The 24,394-nt window shown below is 44.8% G+C and overlaps 1 protein-coding gene across 10 annotated transcripts in view; it reads right to left on the bottom strand.

Moving 5' to 3' along the window:
• Nucleotides 1-24,394, bottom strand: part of myt1la (myelin transcription factor 1-like, a) — a 55,391-nt gene that overhangs the window by 23,740 nt on the left and 7,257 nt on the right. For 9 of the 10 annotated variants that reach the window (XM_045211342.1, XM_045211341.1, XM_045211346.1 and 6 more), the window contains exons 2-8: nucleotides 21,072-21,195; nucleotides 20,728-20,782; nucleotides 20,333-20,366; nucleotides 18,786-18,848; nucleotides 5,968-6,500; nucleotides 2,621-3,820; nucleotides 420-554 (exon numbers count right to left, since the gene is read on the bottom strand). In XM_045211342.1, the coding sequence (XP_045067277.1) occupies nucleotides 420-554; nucleotides 2,621-3,820; nucleotides 5,968-6,500; nucleotides 18,786-18,848; nucleotides 20,333-20,366; nucleotides 20,728-20,782 (2,020 nt within the window). In that variant the 5' untranslated portion in view covers nucleotides 21,072-21,195. The remainder of the gene's footprint in view (nucleotides 1-419; nucleotides 555-2,620; nucleotides 3,821-5,967; nucleotides 6,501-18,785; nucleotides 18,849-20,332; nucleotides 20,367-20,727; nucleotides 20,783-21,071; nucleotides 21,196-24,394) is intronic. The other variant, XM_045211345.1, reaches the window with a different exon arrangement.

Raw genomic sequence — 24,394 nt, 5'->3', positions numbered from 1 at the left:
GATAGACCAATCAGGTGGGAAATTAGCTGGACTAACTAATGTTACATATTACATTATGTCCTTTACTGAAGCAGAAATAGAGGTATGTCTGGTCAATATAAGTAGTCTCACAAAGCGATGTGCATGCCATTAGGTATCTGATCTATGGATGAGACATTACTTTGCATGCAGGCATGGACAGTGATCAAGCAGGGTGAAAGCAAAGAAAGAACACGGCACCATGCTGATCGGAAGACGACCTCATGTGTCAACCCAACACAAGCACCATTGAAGGGCAATTGCTGGAAAAGAGTTACCCAGAAACTCAAAAGAAAATTAGATCCAACTGAAAAATGCTGTTCCACATTGCAGGCGATGGGAGGGCAATGCTCAATCCAATGTTCCCAAGCAGGACGTTAGACATTTTCAATGGGACTTACTCTCTGGTGGCACCCTGTCCTTGTGGGGGCAGCCTGACAGGCTCCTGTGGTGGGGGTAGAGACCCGTGACGTGGCCGGTCCCGTCGCAGCCCGGGGTCGGACATTTACTCTCCTTCTTGTCCCCCCTTGCGGAATCTACCAAGAAGAAAAAAATTGGTTGTTTGAAAAGTCATCTCACTATCTAGGTGAGCATTGCATCCAGGGTACTACAGTATGTCACCCCTATTCATGGAATGTCCCATTGCACTGTTGTTTAATTTACTCCATTTAGAGGGTCATACATTTCTATAGGTTTTTAACAGTATTATTCCCCCCCCAAATTTGCCCTAGTAGTTAGAATGAGGTGGTAAGAAGCAAACACTCTTAGAAAAAAAGGTGCTATCTAGAACCTAAAAGGGTTCTTCGGCTGTCCCCATAGGACAACCCTTTAAAGAACCCTTTTTGGTTCCAGGTAGAACCCTTTTGGTTCCAGGTAGAACCCCTTTAGATTCCATGTAGAACCTTGCCAGAGGGTTCTACATGGAACCCAAAAGGGTTCTACCAGGAACCAAAAAAGGTTCTACCTGGAAGACAGCTGAAGAACCCTTTTTTCTAAGAGTGCAGACTACTCTTACCTGTTTAACATGGCATTGCATGTTCCCCCCACGCTCACACAGGAAAATCTGTGAAACTGTTCAATCCCAACACCCCAGAAATGCAATTTCATAACAAATTTACACTCGCTGTGGCGATAACACAGAATGACTAAGCCTGTATGAAACTGGCTTATCAGCAGTTCTCCCATATGTATATCTGGAGCTCGCTATCGCCCCCATCTCCACCAATCGTCAATGGTGCCCCCAAGGACAAGGCCCAAACCCAACCACATTGAGCACAGACAGTGTGTATGAGCATTGTCTCTAAATTTTTTTATTCTGAAATAGTAATCAGTTGTCCCGACCCCATGGCAACATTAGAAAAAAGGCCATGGTCCCTTCCTTTGATGATGAAGACTTTGAATTTTAAATGATTAATTGAGGATAGATTATATAATGGTATTATGGCCTTTGAAAAAAACAAATAGTATTTCGACAGATCTGTAGGGTCTTACCAGAGCCTTATACGTATAGTATAGCCAGCTACATGTTCTCGAGACTGAAATTATGCATACTAATCCTATTCCATGAGACGTCCCTCCCCCTAGCTTCCTGTGCTAATGGGAGTTAATTACATACCATTACAGTACATATCTGTGATAACCGACGATGGGTGGTCCTTATTAATAGTCATTTGATTGTGTTGGCATGATTTGAATCGTGCCATTCAACGGTCTGTGGCTACTGATGGCAAGACGTGTTGTTGAAGGCAGAATTATCTAGAGAAATGACTTCAAATAGCTTTGGATTTTAACTACTAAAATGTCATCTTTGGTTCAACCAGAGCAGACCGGTAGCTGCAGTATTTCACTTTTAGATCAACATCCATTGTGTCCATTGGAATGTCACTCAAAATATAGCATCACAATCCAACAATCATGAACGCCATGTGCCACTGCCACCCCCCTGATGCTAACGTAATGACCCTGTCTGAAACGCTCCCCACTGATCTGCTTTGAAGCTTTCTTACGGGTTAATAAATGTACACAGAGATGGGACGACTCACTCCCACAGGCGGTGGGGGTGTGTATCAGAGTGGATTTAAAAGAAATAGGCCGTGGATGGAATCCCGCAGATGTGATTTGCTGTCCTAACGGGCCTTGCAGATTGCCATTACTCATGCCTGACAAGCCAAGGCTCTGATGTTAGCATGCCGGCCTATTTAACAACATAAGTTTGCAGTCGATGCTGCTGCTGCCACTGCAATATGCAGCGTTGAGACCAGCCAGGGGAAATGTGTCCATCTACTCCCAGGGAGGAGCTGAACTACTGGGCAGGGGTCAAGCAAACGTCCAATGTTATTAGATTAATGAGTGAAATAAGACATCAGTTATACTGCTTGATGTTACGTAAGTCTGTTACTGTGGGGCCTATTGGCGCCTGTTGAAACACTGTCAGTAGGCAAGGGCCTGTTAGCCTTTGAGAGTTAATTTAATATAGACGCTGTCCAGATTGACTGAAATGCAGTTAGCACTGTGTGGATCATCAATACTGTACACAACAGGGTGAGGATACTAGCTGACATGTCGTGAATGGGGTGTGTTGAGATTTTCAGGGAGTGGTTACCTTTAGGGTAGTATGCTCTCTTTGACCCATCGTGGTGCATTCTGGACTTGCGCTCCTCCGCCCCGCTGCTCTGTCTGGGGCTGTGCTCGCCATGGCCGTGGTGGTGGTGATGATGATTGTCCCTTCGGGCCACCATATGATGTCCCTCCGAGGCCATGCGGTCCCTCATGACCTTGGCTCGCTCTGATTCCATGGCGATGGCCTTCTCCAGCAAGGACAGGTTGCCTTTGGTCATGTCGAAGGCCTCGTCCGAGCGGTCCGAGGCCACCGACGTGGTGTCCTCGTCACCGTCCTGCTGGCAGCTGGCCGAGTAGCCCCCCCTGGAGGCCGGGCTCAGCTGCTCCTCCAGCTTCATCAGGTTGACCATGTCCGAGTAGCTGCGCTCCAGGGACCCACGCTCATCTGGCTGCTGGCCCTGCTGCTGGCCCTCCTGGCAGCTCTCAGAGTACCTGGGCAGGTGGTGGGTCTGAGCCGGAGGCTGGTGCTGAGCCTGGTGGTGGTGGTGGCCGGTTTGATGCTGCAGGTGGTGGTGGGACTGGTTAGGGTGGTGGTTCTGATGTGCCTGGTGGTGTTGCAGGCCGGGGTGTCCAGGGCGGTCGGAAGGCGACGTCTCGCTCAGCTTGCGGGCCAGGTCGAAGCACTGGTTCCTCAGACACTCCAGACTGCTGAGACACACCTCCTCCTCGCTCTCCTCAGCCTGACCCCTGACGCCATGGTGGTGGGGTCGCCCATTGGGATGCCCACCATCTTCCACCCCGGTGCCTTCTGGGTATCCGTCGTCGGGGAGCACGGCGCCGTGGCCCTGCGCCAAGAGCTTGAGCGAATCCACCGTCTCCCTGACCACATCGCTGTCCAGATCCACGCTCAGCTTGCCCTTCCTGCCCCCGCGGCGCTCGCTACCCTCTTCATCATCATCATCATCGTCCTCGCCGGCGCTGTTGGAGGAGTTGCTGTTCATCTCTGACTCGGTCATGGCCTGGTAGGCGGCATCCTCTGCGATCTTCCCCAGGTTGAGAAGGGACTTGGCCACCAGCTCGTCATAGTTTTCATACTCTTCACCATTAGGGCCGACGTTAGGGCCAGGGCCACTGTTGTTGTTGTTGTTATCCTTCTGTCCCATAGGATGATGCTTTGATTGTCCGCCATTTTTGTACCGGTTCTCTATGGTCAGGAAAGGAAGGATAGACCTTTCAGCCCTTACTATAGTTGGATAGATGAAGAACAAGCCCATCATAGTTTAATTATTTTGAATATTAATATGAAATTCAACATTTTTCAAAAACTTCCCTTTACTTTGATCTCCCTCTACTTTGATCTGCCAGTTATGTGATTTTTACTGACTACCGTTAAATGGCCTCAATGTATTACTGTATATTAGTTTGGATATTAATGATCACATTAAATTGATTATGTTAGAGCGCTTTAAGGGACAATCTGCAGTTGCTACATCCGTTTTTGGATTTATAACTTAATATAACTTATAAATGCCTCATTAGCTTAGTTCAACTGTCATACACCATCAGAACCCAAAATATAAGCTTGTTTTACTCCAATGTTTGTAAACAAAGTAAATGTAAACAAAGACTTTGTAGCCTTAAAACATGGTGTAAACTATCATTTTAATATCATGGATGGTCAGTCCTTGTGTACTCAGCTCTTTCTATGAATTTGAGAGTGGTTACATTTCACCAGCCCCATCCCTTAGCTTTTTACTGAAACAGTGGCAGGGAACCCATTTGTTATTGTTTCAACTGCTGATTGCCCCTTTAATAGTTTGATGTTGTAGACAGGGCTCTAAATAAAATAAAAAATAATTGGTAGCACTTGGTTGCACATGAAATGTAGGAGCACCAGAAAAAAATATATTTTAAATCGATTGAGATATAGCCTTTATGAATTCTAGCTACTTCTGAAGCACATGTTGCGACCTAGAAACGACAATGTAACCCTGAAAAGGCTAAAAATGTTGATACAAATACCTGATCTTGAAATGAAAAAGTCATTTGTGGAATATTAGTTTTCCAGATGAAGTAAAGGCACTATTTCCTATCGAGTTCTGTCATTCATTATTTCTATGACCATTGATCTCCTGAAGAAGCTATCCTGTTTCCTTTCTTTCTGTGTCCCCAGATGTTTGGATATACTGATAAAGTTACCAGGTTATTAGCTAGCTAATGAGTTAACAAAAATGACTGAACAAGGTGTAAAACAAATGGTTAACAACCGGGGAATAGTTTTTGAACCGACATGGTTTATGAGTGTAAAATGTGGGCCCCCAATCCTTGACAGAAAGAAAAAACATTGCGCCGGTAATATGGGCCAGCTCTTTTGAACTGTCTGGACTAGAAACAAGCAGTTTTCGCTGTAGAAATGGCGCAAGCATGACACTAACGAATCTGAGCCTGGGAAACAATAGTACAGCGAAGCCTTATCATTAAAAAAAATATATATATAGAGAGAGAGAATTTGGGACTGTTGCAAATTGGTCGCACTTTAGAGCCCTGGTTGTAGATCATATATTTGGCCAGTCACTGCCTGTATAAAATCCCTCTAATAAATCCAAATTATATAGTATGACTAATGAACCAAATGCTTTCTAATTCTTCCATTCTTCACAAAACATATAACCCAGAGCTTCTGAGAACCATGTAACTCCCTCACCTAATAAGTTTCACTGTTGATTTTAGGGACAGCTGCAATTGAGACACCGGAAGGGAATGAGAGAGATATATGAGTTGTTCCGATTCGGGAGTTCGAAATGTCCTAGGGAGAAGCCATTTCCATGGGAGGGGAGGGGGCCGGGGGAGACTGAGCACATGTGACACGTCCGCTGAGACGGGGGTGTGTAGGAGGGGGGAGGGGAAGGGGAGTTAATAACTCAGAGAGCTCCTCTCTCGATTGCTCTTGAAGGCACTGTCAGAAACGATTGAGGACACGGAGAGAGAGCGAGAGCGAGGGCGAGGGAGAGGGCTGATGGAGGGAGAGCAGGCAGTTCATCTGGTGCACTGGAGGTAGAGGACCTCTTATTACACCCCCCTCTCCTCCTGAGGACCCTATTGGCCACATGTTCCCAGATTGACCATCATGCCTCTCTCCCTCCACCCAGACATACCCATTTCCCCAACTCAATTCTCTCTGGGATATTATGCCTCCATCTCTTCATGATTAGGTATGGCTCTCACTGGCCACATCAAAGGTGCATCGCTTTGATGAGAAGTATATCTTTGACTCAGGGATGTAATTTCTAGTGGCAGCTTATTAGTGTAGCAAATAACTCCCAGCTTCACCCAACACTATTACCCCCTCTTATTTCCCCAGAAAACAGAACATTGGAAATGTGGACTCACCTGGCTCATGGTGACTCTGGACCTCTTCTTCCTCCTCCTCTTCCTCCTCATGTTCATCTTCGTCACCCTCATCCTCCTGTTCCTCTTCCTCATCCTCTTCCTCTTGCTCTTCATCATCCCCATCATCTGCTTCCTCATCTTCCTCTATCCCTTCCTCCACCTGCTCCACCTCCACTGGCCCTACTACCTCCATTTCCACCTCCTCCTCCTCCTCCTCATCTGCCTCTTCTCCTTCCTCCTCTTCCTCACCTAGCTCCCCATTATCCTCAGAAAATCCTTCCTCCTCTATCTCTTCTCCCTCTTCCCCCTCCTCCCCTTCCTCCTCTTCCCCTTCCTCCTGGATCTCCCCGTCTACCTCCCCCTGCTCCTCCTCCTCTCCCTCGTCCATGGGTTCAGGTTCATAGGAGGGGAAGATGGCAGCAGGGTTCTCCTCTGGGTTGGGAGGGGTTAAGAAGGGCCTCCTCTTGGGGGCAGGCTCCAAAGGCTGTTTCTCCTGGGTCTTCCTCTTCTTGGCCAGGGGGCAGCCATAGACACTATACACAAAACAGGAGAGGAATAGAGATTTGTTCAATGGTCTTAGTAAGGTACACTACCGATCAAAAGTTTTAGAACACCTACTCATTCAAGGATTTGTCTTTATTTTTACTATTTTCTACATTGCAGTATAATAGTGAATACAACAAAACTATGAAATAACACATATGGAATCATGTAGTAACCAAAAATGTTTTAACTAATCAAAATATATTTTATATATTTCAGATTCTTCAAATAGCCACCCTTTGCCTTGATGACAGCTTTGCACACTCTTGGCATTCTCTCAACCAGCTTCATGAGGTATGCGTTTCAATTAACAGGTGTGCCTTCTTAAAAGTTAATTAATGGAATTTATTTCCTTCTTAATGCGTTTGAGCCAATCAGTTGTGTTATGACAAGGTAGGGGGGTATACAGAAGATAGCCCTATTTGGTAAAATACCAAGTCCATATTATGGCAAGAACAGCTCAAATAAGCAAAGAGAAACAACAGTCCATCATTACTTTAAGACACGGTCAGTCAATCCAAGCGCTATGATGAAACTGGCTCTCATGAGGACCGCCACAGGAAGACCCAGAGTTACCTTTGCTGCAGAGAATAAGTTCACTAGAGTTACCAGCCTCAGAAATTGCAGCCCAAATAAATGCTTCACAGAGTTCAAGTAACAGACACATCTCAACATCAACTGTTCAGAGGAGACTGTGTGAATCAGGCCTTCATTGTCGAATTGCTGCAAAGAAACCACTACTAAAGAAGAAGAGACTTGCTTGGGCCAAGAAACATGAGCAATGGACATTAGACTGGTGGAAATTTGTCCTTTGGTCTGGAGTCCAAATTGGCGATTTTTGGTTCCAACCGCCGTGTCTTTGTGAGACGCGGTGTGGATGAACGGATGATCTCTGCATGTGTATTTCCCACCATAAAGCATGGAGGAGGAGATGTTTTGGTGTGGGGGTGCTTTGCTGGTGAAACTGTCTGTGATTTATTAAGGCACACTTAACCAGCATAACTACCACAGCATTCTGCAGCGATACGCCATCCCATCTGGTTTGGGCTTAGTGGGACTATCATTTGTTTTTCAACAGGACAATGACCCAACACATCTCCAGGCTGTGTAAGGGCTATTTTACCAAGATGGAGAGTGATGGAGTGCTGCATCAGATGACCTGGTGTCCACAATCCCCCGACCTCAACCACATTGAGATGGTTTGGGATGAGTCGGACGGCAGAGTGAAGGAAAAGCAGCCAACAAGTGCTCAGCATATGTAGGAACTCCTTCAAGACTGTTGGAAAAGCATTCCAGGTGAAGTTGGTTGAGAGAATGCCAAGAGTCTGCAAAGCTGTCATCAAGGCAAAGGGTGTCTATTTGAAGAATCTCAAATCTCAAATATATTTTGATTTGTTTAACACTTTTTTGGTTACCACATGATTCCATATGTGTTATTTCATAGTTTTGATGTCTTCACTATTATTCTACAATGTAGAACATAGTAAAAATAAAGAAAAACCCTTGAATGAGTAGGTGTTCTAAAACTTTTGACCAGTAGTGTAAGTGTTCTATATCTAGAGATATATAGAGATACAGAGATGCAGTATATCGGCAATCTGGCACAATGTAAATTACATGATTTCTATTTCATATTACTGTCTAACAGCATAGTGATGAAGTCAATCATTGCATAATGTCAACTAAACAAGAACTGAAATACATATTTCCAAACCAATTTTACATACCGTACATATGGGAACATGCATGCTCTACTTCAATTAAATTCCCAAAAGCCACTGCATTTCGGAAACCCAGAAGACTTAATTTAGAAGACTCATCCTCCAAACCAAAAGCTTATTCAACCAGCCCTCAATTACACAAATCCCGTAATAATCATTAGCTATTGAGAAATTCCACTTTAATTGCTCCAAAACAGCGAGTGCAATTATGCATGGTTTTAATGTGGATTTTAGGAAATCAATTACTCTATTTCCATATGAAAGGGCTTATTTGTAGTGTGGAAGGGAGAGTAGAAGGTTGGTGTTCTTTATCAATGAGACTAGAATAGACAGTGATGATATGCCACAATTCTTTGTGTGGATGTAGACTAGAAGTAGTAGCCTGGAATCCACACTCAATATCATCTGTTTCATTATTCTTGAAGTGAAACAATAGTAAAACAGAGCGATGTTCAGTGTGGATTCCAGGCTAGAAAAGTAGGACCACACCTGAAACTCCGGTGCGGACAATGCAGCTATAACAATTACAATTGGTCAGACATAGTGAGATTTCAAATGTATTGTCATTGTCTCTATATAGAGAATTTCCAGTCAAACAATCATACATTGTCCAATGCCTTTCTTCTGTATGTGTATCAAAACATAAAAACTTGACTATGAACGCCGGTTATACTGTGTAGATGCCATCCGTCCTGTATATTTTCCTCACAGTCGTGCATGCAGCTCACATGCTTGGTTAGGAGTCATCGGGCTGTGAAATGGCCCACATTTGTACTCTCTTTACCGCCGTTTATCCCCCCTCCCACGCAGCCAAAAGATCCGGCCTAGCCTGCCTTAATGTGTGCAAATCATCAGTCTCGGTCGGACTGAAGGACCACCGGCAATCGGCACAACAACAACACATTCCCTGCTATTGGGCCTCTCCATCTCTGCTCCATTTTGAATTAAACACAACAATTAGGGTACACACAGAGAACCGCCCCACACACAACGTATCACATGCGCAACTGGGAGATCCATTTCCTATTGTCGATTCAGCTATACAGACTAGAGAGTAACAACAAAAAGAAGATGCCAAAGATGTGCAGGGAAAGCACAGGCTGTGATCAGAGAGGGATCCATTTTCATTTGCGTTCATTAGCCATTTATTTTGCCCTGGTGTCTTCTCCTCGTATGATCCCTCTCTTCCTCTCTTCCTTTTATCCTATCATCTCTTGTGGACAGACCACGTAAACATAAATGGTACTGTAGATCTGTCATGATACAACGGGATGCGTGAGATAACGAGCAGCATTAATTCCGGTGCTTTGGACAAATCAAGATTTCGCAGGTGTTAGCATCTTTCGAATTTCAGAAGGGGAGGGGACATTTGGCCCATAGACTTGTCTGTAACTTGCAAAGAGAAAGGGTTGAGCTCTTTGTTCTGGTTCCAATCTCTTCTCTTAACATGTATGGACCCAGAACTTAATCGAGCATCTGACAAATTACGCAAGACTTTAGTTCTGGGTTAACCGATATTATTTATCCTATAGCTGTCAGGCAAACAGCTTGTGGGTGCAGACTGTCGTCTGTCTCAGTGTGTGTGTGTGTGTTTGTGTGTGTGTGTGTGCACGCGTGCCTGTGTGTGTGTGTGCGTGTGTGTTTGCGTGCTAGCGTACTTGTGCTTGCTTGCTTGCTTGCGTGTGTGTGTGTGTGTGTGTGTGTGTGTGTGTGTGTGTGTGTGTGTGTGTGTGTGTGTGTGTGTGTGTGTGTATGCTCGGCTCAGTATGACCTTGGACACCTCAACGTCTCCCACAGGCAGGCCACACCAATTAAAATTCCACAGGTAATTAAGCCACATTTGAATAAGGGAACACTGCAGACATGTTGGAGAGGGATTGTGCTGTAATTATGTGGAGGGAGAGAGAGAGAGAGAGAGAGAGAGAGAGAGAGAGAGAGAGAGAGAGAGAGAGAGAGAGAGAGAGAGAGAGAGAGAGAGAGAGAGAGAGAGAGAGAGAGAGAGAGAGAGAGAGGGAGGGATGGAGGGGTATAAGAGATGTCTATGAGGCTTTCAGTGCTGTGGAGATAATAATGACTTCCCTCAGAGAAATCTCCTGTAGAACAAATCCTCTGGTTAACTCCTCAAATGCCTACAGGAAATCATCAAAGCTAGAGCCTTTTAGAACCTTAACATTTTATGGAGCTACTGCTATCAGTAGCCTCTATCGAGGCATATCAAATCTAGCTCTGTCAAAGCAGAAAATACATAAATCTCTTTCTAGCTAACAATTTCAAAATGTTCAATGGGACTGGTGCTGTATAAATTGCTAATCTCATTTAGCTGAATTTCTGAATTGTTGCAACATTACCTCCTTTAATTGGTTGGGCTACCAAAGGCATGTTCCGGCTGTTTCCATCCCATCATTAACACTGTTCACTAGCTGCACATTGCCATAACGGCTCATGGCACCACAGGATCGTGTGGGCGACAGCGGCGCGCGGCGCTCCTTGTATATGAGTTGCCATAGGAGCGCCCTGCTCTATGTGCCCTATAGTGCAGCAGCATCCACAGGCATGTGTGGCACAGCGCTGTCACCATGGTGATCTCCCCCTCAGGAGTGGGATTTGCCATCCGAGCAGACTGACAGCGCGCGCGAGAGAGAGAGAAGGAGAGAGAGAGGGAGAGGGAGAGAAAGCAGTGATTCTGAGTCTGACAGACATCTCCCTCTCTCCTCTTCTCCCCTCCCTCGTTCCCTTTCTCCCTCCCCAAAAGCCTAACAAAAGCAGAGCTGGTGTTCTGCATTCTGGAGGGCTCTGGATGTCATACTGCAGCGCAGACATCCTCTGTTCCTCCCTACTGCATAGGCAACACACAATATGTGCCTGTAGAACACTGTGATTGAGATTCTCTGGCTATCTAACACGAACAGACAACAACCAACAGGCTGCAGTAATTTACTACAATTCCTGAAGACAAATAATGAATGCTGTGGAATTTCATGCTTGATTGGTCTGAGTATTTGATTTGAATATGTGTTTAATATTAGCCGTTTATTTACTATTTTGAATATATGGACAGATAAAAAGCAGATCCATGCGTTGAATACATTTCCAGTCAGCCTTGACTACATTTCCCATGCTGCAATGGTGCGGCTGAGAATAATGGCTCCAGGAAGTACTAGTGAAATCATGAGTCAGGACTGAGAGGAAGAGGCGAAGCAAGAGGGTTTACTCCGCCCAAAATCTGTCCACGAAAATAAGACCACAAAGTAAGGAATTTTTGTATGTAGGTCAATGATAGAGTGTCGAATTTGGTCACAAAAAAATGTAATTGTTAATTTGCTATGTGAGGCTTATTTGATCGAATAGAAGTTTCGTAATGATTAGGTTGTTAAGAATGCACTGATATAAGTGGATGCACTTGGCATTTTGGCAACTTTGAAAAATTTGATTTTATATCAGAGTTGTGCCTGTTGTTCACACGCATACCTGCCCTCTCATTGGTTAGAATGGTCCCACCTGATCTCGCCTCCTCCCGCCTGCCTTCGATCTTTGACGACATGTATTTCCATTGTTAGAGCGGTCACTCAAATATCTTGTCAATATAATAGAACATCTTTGGTCAGGATGAGTCCTCCTCAGCTCAGGTCCTCAGATGTGTCTGAACAAGAACATCCATCAGACCAATGTCATCAGCCAACCTATAACATCACAGATGCAAAAAAGTCCTCATACACACATAGACACACACACACACACACACATACACACACACACACACACACACACACACACACACACACACACACACACACACACACACACACATTCACACACACACACACACATATATAAACACAGACACACACAGGCGACCAGTGTAAATGTCATCTTTGTCATCGTAGCAGCAGAGGAGATTGAGGAGGATGGAAGAACCTCATGTCATAGTGTTGTGTGAAGAGGTAGTATAGTGCCTCATAGAAAAAAGCATAAATCATAAAAAGACATCTGGATGAGATTCACAGTTGAAAACAGTTATGGATATATCCGTAAACAGAAATAGACTACAAACAAACCCCTCATACCCTTAGATTAACATCATGTATAGCAAAAATCATTGCTAAATAGTGCACAATTTAAAGACTTGCCCCCCAATCCCCACTTCTCCAAAACATGTGTAGATATTGGACTATAAATTGTGCCTTTCTGTATTATACTTATGCTACAATGTTTATTCTATTCTACTGAGCCATTTACTTTATGTTAGTATTCTTATCTTTTATTATTTCTTATTGTTTTGCATTGTTGAGAAGGAACCTGCAAGTAGGCATTTGCTTGGGCTGTGTATACCATGAGTATCCTCTACATACGACTAATACAACCTGAAACTTGAGAGTAGAGGACAAAATGACATGAGCCTCCCACACAGTTCAAGGCCCATCTGTTGGTTAGCTAAACAAGAATACGATTCTTCAAGGCCCATCTGTTGGTTAACTAAACAAGGATACGATTCTTCAAGGCCCATCTGTTGGTTAACTAAACAAGAATATGATTCTTCAAGGCCCATCTGTTGGTTAACTAAACAAGAATACGATTCTTCAAGATCCATTTGTTGGTTAACTAAACAAGAATACGATTCTTCAAGGCCCATCTGTTGGTTAACTTAACAAGAATACGATTCTTCAAGGTCCATATGTTGGTTAACTGAACAAGAATACGATTCTTCAAGGTCCATCTGTTGGTTAGCTAAACAAGAATATGATTCTTCAAGGGCCATCTGTTGGTTAGCTAAACAAGAATATTATTATTCGAGGCCCATCTGTTGGTTAACTAAACAAGAACAGGATTCTTCAAGGCCCATCTATTGGTTAGATAAACAAGAATATGATTCTTCAAGGCCCATCTACTTACTATAGAATGTTTTAGTATACTGTAGAATACTACAGTAAATACTACAGTAAATACTACAGTATACTACAGTTCACAGAAATAATACAGTAAATACTGCAGTAATGTCCGCAAAAATACGACCGTTTTTTAACTATCATAATACTAGTATTCCCCTCCCCCATATCCCAATTTGTGCAACCCATAAGTAAGAAACCTAGATGCCAAGTATACACCATATATCGCTAATAAATGAAAAGACGTGATCATCACTAAGAATTAAAAATGATTGGTGTCAGGATCGGATGCATGTTCCCATGGTGTTAAATACTATAATACAAAAATTTATTACACACAATTTATTGTATCGGAGTAAAACAACCCAACGTACACCCGACCACAATCTCTAAGTGAGAAAAGACAACAGCTTGGATGGAATAAAAGCCTGCTGTAAGCAGCTCTCACAAAGGCAACGCAAATACTAGGTGTGTGTGGAGTGGCTCTGTCTCAATGCCTAGGCAGGCTGTCCTCACTTTCCACATTGAGAGGCCATTCTGCAGCACTATGTCCCCCACCTCGCCGCCTGCCTGCCACCAGCTCTTGGCTCCATTCCCAGCCTTTTAGTGATTGCTACCTGTCAGGACCTGAATTATACCACTCGCAGGCTCAGTCCATATGAGTCATACATCAACTGGGGGGAGGGAGGTGGAGAGAGAGAGAGGAGAGAGAGAGAGAGAGAGAGAGAGAGAGAGAGAGAGAGAGAGAGAGAGAGAGAGATATTTTATTTATCCAGGTGAGTCAATTAAGAACAAATTCTTATTTACAATGACGGCCTGACAAAAAAAAATGAACAGATAGAGAGAGAGAGTGGGAGAGAAATAGAGACACAGAGACAGACATAGAGAGTGTGGGAGTGAGGTGGGTTGTGAGTGAGAGAGAGCGAGCGAGCGAGCGAGAGAGAGAGAGAGAGAGTCAGTGTGAGAGAAAGGGAGAGGGATGGAGGGAGAGGGAGTGAGAGATTGCACTCAACCTCATCTGCACAAAGCCTAGGCAATTACTGAGCACCAGCTCTAGACATGGCAGTCACACCCGCACAAAAGCTGCTCACCATAGACCCCCATCAGCTCACTACCAACCAGTGGATTTACCAAGTAAGTATTTCACTTTTAGACCAAATATTTCGACTTTATATTTGTGTATAATTTATGTTCTCAGAATGATGGGCGATGGAATAGACATGTAATAAAAACGATATCTCGCCAAATCAGAAAGATTGAACAAAGAGAGAATGTTGTATGTACCGATGTCAACAAATAACACAAAAACTGGCTTTAATTTACACCTTGATTCGATGTGTAGCCTGTGATTATTCCTAGATTTATGTATGCACAGATTTGTTTATTACATTTTTACATTTTACATTATAGTAATTTAGCAGAATCTCTTTTCCAGAGCGATTTACAGTAGTGAGTGCATACATTTTCATAATTCTTTCTTAATAATTAATATAAATGTTACACATCAACTACTGTAGAACGTCAACTGCACATCTGATATTATAAGTGGAAATGTAGGCGTTTGACACCTCAGCCGCCCTATTTCTCTCCACTGTCTTTGTTGCTTTCTCTCTCTCTCTCTCTCTCTCTCTCTCTCTCTCTCTCTCTCTCTCTCTCTCTCTCTCTCTCTCTCTCTCTCTCTCTCTCTTCTCTCTCTCTCTCTCTCTCTCTCTCTCTCTCTCTCTCTCTCTCTCTCTCCCCCCACCCCCCTCTCTCTCTCTCGCTCTCGAACTTGTCCTATTGTGTGCTGTGACGCAGCAAGGCTGTAGGGAGGAGAGCCAACCAGAGCTAAGGTGAAGGATTAATCCTGCTCTGCATATTTAACAGGCAGAAGCCATCTCATCCCCTCATGTCCCTTGGTTGGTTCCACACCTATTTTCCCTGCTTCCCCATTTTGGGAATCGAATCAGAACACATGTGACTAGTCATTGGAATGACTTGCTGCAGTGAACCAGAAATGACACTCAGTCCTGTGATGCAGAACTGGATCCAAACCCTCTGAGACCAGGGCCGTTACCCTGCATACCAATTGCTTGTCTGACATCTGAGCCACACACTGTCACATAGGAGAAAGTACTTTAGAATGTCAACTGCACACATCTGATATGATCAGTGGAAAAATAGGCGTGTGTGACGCCTCATCCGGCCTACTTCTCTAATTCTCTCCCACTGTTTTTGTTGCTCTCTTTCGCTCTCTCTCTCTCTGTCTCTCTCAATATCTTTCCTTCCTTATTCCACCCTCCTCTCTATCTCTCTCCTTCCCTCCCTCCATTCATCCATCCTCCAACCCCTCTCTCTCTCTTTCTGTCTCATGTCTTACTTCACAGAGCAGGGCTGTAGCAGACAAACAGTGGACCCTGTTTGAGGTTGCTCTAATGGCGCCTGACTCTTAAATAGCTAGTATCGTCTTCCCAGTGTGTGTGTGTGTGTGTGTGTGTGTGTGTGTGTGTGTGTGTGTGTGTGTGTGCATGTGAGTGAGTGCAAACATGCATGCGCGTATGTGTGTGGTGTGGGTGACAGTGATTCTCATTACTACACCCAAACACAGCCGTCTCCCTCCACGGCTTTACCTCTTCCTCCTCCTTAGCTTTCACACTATAGGCTGCCGGGTTTGAAATGAATCACATTATGTCACTACCTCTGGGTGACTTTGGTTAACTTCCTAACAGACATGGGAGAAAGGGGGAGAGGAGAGATTGAATAAGACAGCAGAGCTCAGCCTAGTAGCACAGTGTAGTAAAGGCAAAATATCTGTGCATCTCTTGTGCACGTGTCATCTTGGTTGAACAAGAAGATACAGCATAACCACATTAGTCAGGTTTTCTATCAGTGTAAAGTCACTGTACAGTTGTAGGCTACTGTAAACGTATCATCATCGCTAGCGCTCCAACCAACCGCCCAATCAACCAATCAACTGTTATTATTTTAAACAGGGCCGCCCCAGGATCGAACACCTTCCTCCCTGAGTCGTAACAACACGCACGCATGCACGCATACACCCACCCACCCCCCCCACACACACTCAGAGCTCTCCTGCTCAGCCTCCCTCCCAGCATGCCCCTCTATTTGTGGGTAATTTATCACCCAGCGTCTTTGGGAGAGGGAGAGGTCTGATGCAGGTGTCATTTGTCTGCGGCACCAAATGCAATTCCAGCCCACTGGTTCAGGGGGATGCCTTGATGGGGTGACACCGGAGACACAGGCATCAATCTCTCTAGCCTACGTCTGGGGAGTAAATAGAGGCTTTTGTTTAAACATGCCCAGAGTGGAGGAGGAAGAGCTGGTGACAGGTCAGCTGTCAAGGCAGTTAGATTTGCTATCGGCACCTTTCTCTTTCTTGAGTAATTTCTTGAGTGGTCCTCAGTAGCTCGGCTGGTAGAGCATGGTGCTTGCAACACCAGGATATTGGTTTTGATTCCCGGGACCATCCGTACGCAAAATGTTTGAACGCATGACTAAGTCGCTTTGGATAAAAGCGGCTGCTAAATAGCAGATATTATATTATTTAACATCAATTTGTAATTTAATCATTGACATAAAATGTGGAAGAATTAGGGTGACCTTGAAGAGATAAAATACTATAAACTGGTAAACAAAGCCTCGATAACATCCACGATTACAACAAAAAGGTTAGGTCCACAGCTCTTGAAGTGCAAAACTAGCTTATTTTTCAATCTATCTAACTACAAAAGATAGCTCCAGTCTCTCTCTATATACAGTGGGGAAAAAAAGTATTTAGTCAGCCACCAATTGTGCAAGTTCTCCCACTTAAAAAGATGAGAGAGGCCTGTAATTTTCATCATATGTACACGTCAACTATAATAGACAAAATGAGAAAAAGAAATCCAGAAAATCACATTGTAGGATTTTTTATGAATTTATTTGCAAATTATGGTGGAAAATAAGTATTTGGTCAATAACAAAAGTTTCTCAATACTTTGTTATATACCCTTTGTTGGCAATGACACAGGTCAAACGTTTTCTGTAAGTCTTCACAAGGTTTTCACACACTGTTGCTGGTATTTTGGCCCATTCCTCCATGCAGATCTCCTCTAGAGCAGTGATGTTTTGGGGCTGTTGCTGGGCAACACGGACTTTCAACTCCCTCCAAAGATTTTCTATGGGGTTGAGATCTGGCTAGGCCACTCCAGGACCTTGAAAGGCTTCTTACGAAGCCACTCCTTCGTTGCCCGGGCGGTGTGTTTGGGATCATTGTCATGCTGAAAGACCCAGCCACGTTTCATCTTCAATGCCCTTGCTGATGGAAGGAGGTTTTCACTCAAAATCTCACGATACATGGCCCCATTCATTCTTTCCTTTACACGGATCAGTCGTCCTGGTCCCTTTGCAGAAAAACAGCCCCAAAGCATGATGTTTCCACCCCCATGCTTCACAGTAGGTATGGTGTTCTTTGGATGCAACTCAGCATTCTTTGTCCTCCAAACACGACGAGTTGAGTTTTTACCAAAAAGTTATATTTTGGTTTCATCTGACCATATGACATTCTCCCAATCCTCTTCTGGATCATCCAAATGCACTCTAGCAAACTTCAGACGGGCCTGGACACGTACTGGCTTAAGCAGGGGACACGTCTTGCACTGCAGGATTTGAGTCCCTGGCGGCGTAGTGTGTTACTGATGGTAGGCTTTGTTACTTTGGTCCCAGCTCTCTGCAGGTCATTCACTAGGTCCCCCCGTGTGGTTCTGGGATTTTTGCTCACCGTTCTTGTGATCATTTTGACCCCACGGGGTGAGATCTTGCGTGGAGCCCCAGATCGAGGGAGATTATCAGTGGTCTTGTATGTCTTCCATTTCCTAATAATTGCTCCCACAGTTGATTTCTTCAAACCAAGCTGCATACCTATTGCAGATTCAGTCTTCCCAGCCTGGTGCAGGTCTACAATTTTGTTTCTGGTGTCCTTTGACAGCTCGTTGGTCTTGGCCATAGTGGAGTTTGGAGTGTGACTGTTTGAGGTTGTGGACAGGTGTCTTTTATACTGATAACAAGTTCAAACAGGTGCCATTAATACAGGTAACGAGTGGAGGACAGAGGAGCCTCTTAAATTAGAAGTTACAGGTCTGTGAGAGCCAGAAATCTAGCTTGTTTGTAGGTGACCAAATACTTATTTTCCACCATAATTTGCAAATAAATTCATTAAAAATCCTACAATGTGATAATCTGGAGAAATAAAATCTCAATTTGTCTGTCATAGTTGACGTGTACCTATGATGAAAATTACAGGCCTCTCTCATCTTTTTAAGTGGGAGAACTTGCACAATTGGTGGCTGACTATATACTTTTTTTCCCCACTGTATAACATTGTCTGAATGAACAGATATATTTCCCGGGAAATCGCTGGCTGAGGCTGAATCACCACAGCAATCAAAGAAAGAATAGCTGTTGCACAACCATAATCAACCAGCATCAATCCAACACAGACCTCAGATATTCTGACACATTTTGCAATCAACTTTTCACAACCAGTGATTGCAATTGAAGGTTTGTTTTTGGTGCAGAAGCAATGACCTGGAACTGAAGAGCTTGATTGGTCCATGATAGCTCAATGAGGGCTGAGTGAATGAATCGGGAGGAAAAGTGCAGCTGATTTGGGGAGTGAAGAAGGATATTTTACCTTCGGTGTCTGGCGTATTTGCCGCTGACATGTCCGCTTCCATCACATCCTGGAGTAGGGCAGCTATAGACACAGAAGGAAGAGACATTGGAGTCAACACACTGCGTGGCACGACAGGCATGAACAAACACCCCCCCACACCCCTCCCCCCCACACACCCCTCCCCCCCACACACCCCTCCCCCCACAACATCCCATTCCCTCACACACAGAAAGGACTCAACACATGTGTGCATGACATAACACATAATCCAGAGTAATGCACTGGACCAGAGCAGCTCTATATTATTCATGTAGTGAGAACACACAGCCAGCAGCCTTCAGGCCAGGCGGTGACTCACTTCACTGCATATTTCATAGCAGCCCATCCGCCTTGGGCTTCTTTTAGACAGCTGTGGCTGCCAAAGGTAAAGTGCCCCTCTGAAGAAACATTGGGTTCAATGTCCTTTGGAACACCTATAGGAACTAGAAGTTCAACTCTGTTGTAGCTTTCCATTGGCCCATTCAGCCGCGGCCCACTCTCACTACCATCCCATCAGCTAGATTACAGCCATCTGTGGTGTACATTATCCATATTAGGAGTTTTGCCTGACAACTGACGACTTCTGAATATGGACGCCGTAGTAGGGGATGTCCGTCATGCATCATCCACAGTGAAAAGAGCATGACTGTGCAAGGTAGAACAGAATAGCGGCTTTCTCTCCCCAAGGTGAGCAGACTCATAGATTAGTCTGTGAACGGCAGGAGTGTGCATCGACCACTGCTATTGGCATTATTGATGTCTGCAGCCCTAGCCCTGGACATGGATCAATCGGCTGATGAAACACCTATGTGTCCTTAGAGAGAAGGTGTGTGTGTGCGTTCATGCATTTGTCTGTGGATGTGCGTGCGTGTGAGTGTATATGTTTGTGTGTGTGTGTGTGCATGTGCGTGTGCGCTCTCTCCCTTCAGCCAGGGAACTGGCGGGGTGAGATTAGGGATTAGGGGGTCTACACTGAGAAATGCCATCAAGAGGGAGAAGGCTTTTTAGCGATATAGACCGTCCAGGCCTCTGGCCAGACAGAAAACACTATTACGATTACAGAGTGTAATATAATGCTTGTTTTTCCCAATATAACATTGGTTTATTCTACAGCGGCAATTAAACTTTCTAGGCAAATAATCAATCATTTTGAATCTGTTCAATGACAGCATGAAAGTAATTATTAACTAAACACTTGATCCTTGTCCAAATCTTACAGCTGAAGAAATGATTTGAGCGAGACTGTAAAGGCACCGTCAGCAGTGGCTGTTTATAATGCATCAATAGACCTTATATCAATGTGGTTATGATGTGAATACGGTATCCATATTAGGACATATAACCATTGACCACTCAGAGTGTCAGTAAAGCCTGGTCCCAGATCTGTTTGTGCTCTTGCTAACTCCATTGCTGTCATTGTCAAGCCAAACACATGGCATGACAATTCAATAAGTAATTGGCAAGAGAGCAGAAACAGACTGACACTCAGGCTAAGTAAAGCCCACAGGAATGAAAGATGCACCAACCTGAATAACTCCTGTGCTGCTGTCTCCACCGGAACTAGAGAAAGAGATTGACAAATCAGATACAGTTAGATGTACTGTCTAGCCCATGTACAACATACATAACAATAGCAGTAAATAATGGCAAATTAGGACAAATCAAACTACAGGATCCATCATGTATTTCTCCTAATTTGAATATGGCATTGAGCCCTTTCTGTACAGTCGACAGCATATCAGATTAATTTACACTGAGTATCAACAGTCACTTTTACTTTGACTTGATGTCCCCAATATGAGCCCAGGTGGCTGACAGAGAGGGAGGGGGCAGAGTGGGGGGTTTGGGGAGAGGGGGGACAATAGCTAATGTCCCATGCCGTTTAGAGAGACAGACACACTGTACTGTTACTGTAGCGTACCTCGGACCCCTTTAGAACGCGTCCGATGGCGCTTCTCAACCGCATCCGCCTCCATCTGGTTTAGAGAAAGGGTTGGGAAGCGGTCATTAGTTTTGATTCTCTTTCTCTCATGAGATGATACAGTATGGGCTATATATAGCATCACATACACCATAATCCAGATGGTACTTATAGGAACATAATTTATTTCATAGAGCTGCATACAGTTTCTCTGCACAGTTGAGAATAACATACAAAATCAATCTTCTAAGTATTTCCCAATGACAAGGAGCAAATACAACAGAATAAAGCATAGCCTACATTAGGTAGAGCTATGTAAGTCTACAGTACATCCTCTATGTTACCTGGTATCAGCTGGGCTGGGTGTGGCAACACCTTGGTTCCAAACCACGCCTCCTCCTCCTCTGAGTGTAGTAGTTGGGCTTTCTCAACAGAAACACTTCAAAACTCCCCCTCCAAAGTCATGATCTGCAAAGAAAAGAAAAAAAACAAGAATATTACACACTCATGGTAGAGTAATGATCACATTAGTGGTGGTAAGCATAAAGATGGTCAAGATTAGCGGTTGGCATTGTTCTGTTGTCTTGGTTGGTTGTAATCACTCGTGGAGACTTTGTGACGAAGCACAATTCTACAAGTTATTGTATCCTTATACCAAGACCATGATGATACGAGAGGAAGTGATGCAGTGAAGTAGCCACTGTTACTGTACCGAACTAACCTGGTTGATTCTAATCTGTGAACAAGACTTATGAACTGCAGCATCCTCATTTTAACCTCTTTGGTTCCATTCCATTGTTTTGCACAGCAGGAGGAAAATATGTTCCAAAACAAAGATAAACAACTTATTGCATCCACCAAGCAACCAGAGAGTTATTACAGTATCTATCACTTTCTCTGTTTCTTTCTTTCTGTTTGTTACTGAGCTGAGAAAGTTTGAATATTGTGCCCACAAATATCCTTGACTGATATTACTTTTTCTCATCAAAACGATTCTGTTTTCACCACGGTGTGGACTTGCCTGTAAGCTTGATTCTGAATGGCTGAATGCAGAAACCCAGCAGCAAATGGAGTCTCTCTCTCTCTCTGTCTCTCTCTCTCTCTCTCTCTCTCCCATATCGAGCATTCAGCTCTCTCACCTTTGCTCATCTGTCTGCAACCTCACATGAAGATCTCACACTCAACCTGAAATACTGTTAGCACGTGGGCTGTGAATGTGTGTGTGTTTGTGTGTATTTGTGTGTGTGTTTGTGTGTATGTGTGTGAGTTTGTGCACTTGCGTGTGTCTCTATGTCTGTGTGTATGTATCAGCGTCACCAAGGCCAACAGCACAGGAGTTTGAGCGTGATACACTGCCTGTGTGTATGGAACACTGACTATTGCACCTCCAACTCAGAACGGCACAAATTCCCTTCAGCTCATTCCTCTTCAGAATGTAATGCTTTATATCACTTTTCCACTGAGACATCCCTAGCTCTGAGCTCTCACCTCAACCTCACTTTGGAGAATGAAAGCATACAGGCTCCAACTGTCCTATAGGAATCAACTCTGGTAGTACTGGCTGAGAGAGGAGAAAAAACTCTGCTTAGTATTCATCCCGACCCTCTGTCTCTCTCATATCACATGATGCAGTGCTCCCTGCATTAGTGGGACCAAGGGGCCCGGGTTCCGGTCTGGAAGCACGCTTTCGACAACACCTACAGTCTTGCTTCGGTACTGCAGTTTAACTAACGTCCGGCCCGGAAAGACACCTCCAATAGAAAGCCTCATAGAGAAGTCAGATGTGAAAATTCCTAATACGACTCTTTAGTCATCACCTTTGTGCACAAAACTTCCATTGAATGATTCAAATAATTGTCGCTGAGGCCGTTTTTTTTTTCATCACTCACAGCCGGAGATATTAACATTTTATATTTATCCAATGTCTTCTATGTTTTTGGATGACATAATGACGTCGTTGCTACACGTGCTGCTCCCTGTGCGCAATTAGTGCACGTGTGCATGTGAAGTTGGGCCGTGTACACCGGATGCAACCTGGAATAGACGGACCATGAATCGGCGTATGCGAAAGTGAGTTGATCACCTTGAAAACAATGGTCGGACATCTTGGACACAGTCTTTAGTTCTTTTATACCTCAATGAGTGGGACATACACATCTCTAGTCCAGACTAGCACTTGCATACACATACATGAGCAGAAGTACACACACACAGACGCACATGCATTTAAGAACATGAGCGCACACACACGCATGACAGCACTCACACACACACACACACACACACACAGACACAAAGATGCGCACGCATGCTCATACACACGCACAAACACACACACACACAAACACACACACATTCTGGGCTGTAGGTATTGCACAGTGCAGTCTGCTTTGAAGAGAAGGCAGGCTACAGTTTGAGAGAGGCCATGTTTGCCGTCTGAAAATAGTTCCCCAACGCAAACGCTGGCAGACAGAAGTAAACAACACTGTTTATACCAGATAGGCTTTCACATTTCAATAAAGAGAGGAGATTCTCTGGATGTTTCTCAAAACCACAAGTCTTTTTCAAGCAAATATAACAGAACTCTTCCTTGAACAAATTCTATTGCGGAGAGCGTATCTCTCCCGGCTTCTATCCTTTTCTCCTATCCCTTTCCTCTGTCTTTAGTTTTTTTCTCCACTCGACTCTCTCTCTTCTTTCCCTCTTCCAATATGTCTTGTGCTCTTCATTTTATTTTGCTCTCTGTTCCATCTCCTCTCTTTCCGTCTCTCTTTCCGTCGCTCTTTCCATCGCTCTCTCTCTCGCTCTCTCTCTCGCTCTCTCTCTCTCTCTCTCTCTCTCTCTCTCTCTCTCTCTCTCTCTCTCTCTCTCTCTCTCTCTCTCTCTCTCTCTCTCTCTCTCTCTCTCTCTCTCTCTCTCTCTCTCTCTCTCTCTCTCTCTCTGTCTCTCTCTCTTTCTCTCTCTCCCTGGCCAGAGTCCACTCCAGGTGATCAATGACCCGTCCCAGACAGCTGTGATGTCAGAATCCATTCATCTAAGTGCCACCATAGCTGCATGATTTTGGGATGAGCCTCCCCTTCTCCTCTCCCTTCTCCTCTCCCTTCCCCTCTCCCTTCTCCTCTCCCTTCTCCTCTGCCTTCCCCTCTCCCTTCCCCTCTCCCTTCCCCTCTCCCTTCTCCTCTGCCTTCCCCTCTCCCTTCCCCTCTCCCTTCCCCTCTCCCTTCTCCTCTCCCTTCCTCTCTCCCTTCCCCTCTCCCTTCTCCTCTGCCTTCCCCTCTCCCTTCCCCTCTCCCTTCCCCTCTCCCTTCCCCTCTCCCTTCCCCTCTCCCTTCCCCTCTCCCTTCTCCTCTGCCTTGCCCTCTCCCTTCCCCTCTCCCTTCTCCTCTGCCTTCCCCTCTCCCTTCCCCTCTCCCTTCTCCTCTCCCTTCCCCTCTCCCTTCCCCTCTCCCTTCTCCTCTGCCTTCCCCTCTCCCTTCCCCTCTCCCTTCTCCTCTCCCTTCCCCTCTCCCTTCCCCTCTCCCTACCCCTCTCCCTTCTCCTCTCCCTTCCCCTCTCCCTTCCCCTCTCCCTTCTCCTCTCCCTTCTACTCTCCCTGTCAGTCCTGGGGGCTGGGTGTGTGGGTGTTTGATTGGAGTGGGTTTGGAAATTGGACCCAAAAGCAGTGGAT

The sequence above is a fragment of the Coregonus clupeaformis genome, chromosome 36, assembly GCF_020615455.1.
Source record: "Coregonus clupeaformis isolate EN_2021a chromosome 36, ASM2061545v1, whole genome shotgun sequence".
Taxonomy (NCBI): domain Eukaryota; kingdom Metazoa; phylum Chordata; class Actinopteri; order Salmoniformes; family Salmonidae; genus Coregonus; species Coregonus clupeaformis.
The sequence above is the reverse complement of the archived record's forward strand: the minus strand, read 5'-3'. Positions and strand labels throughout refer to the sequence as shown.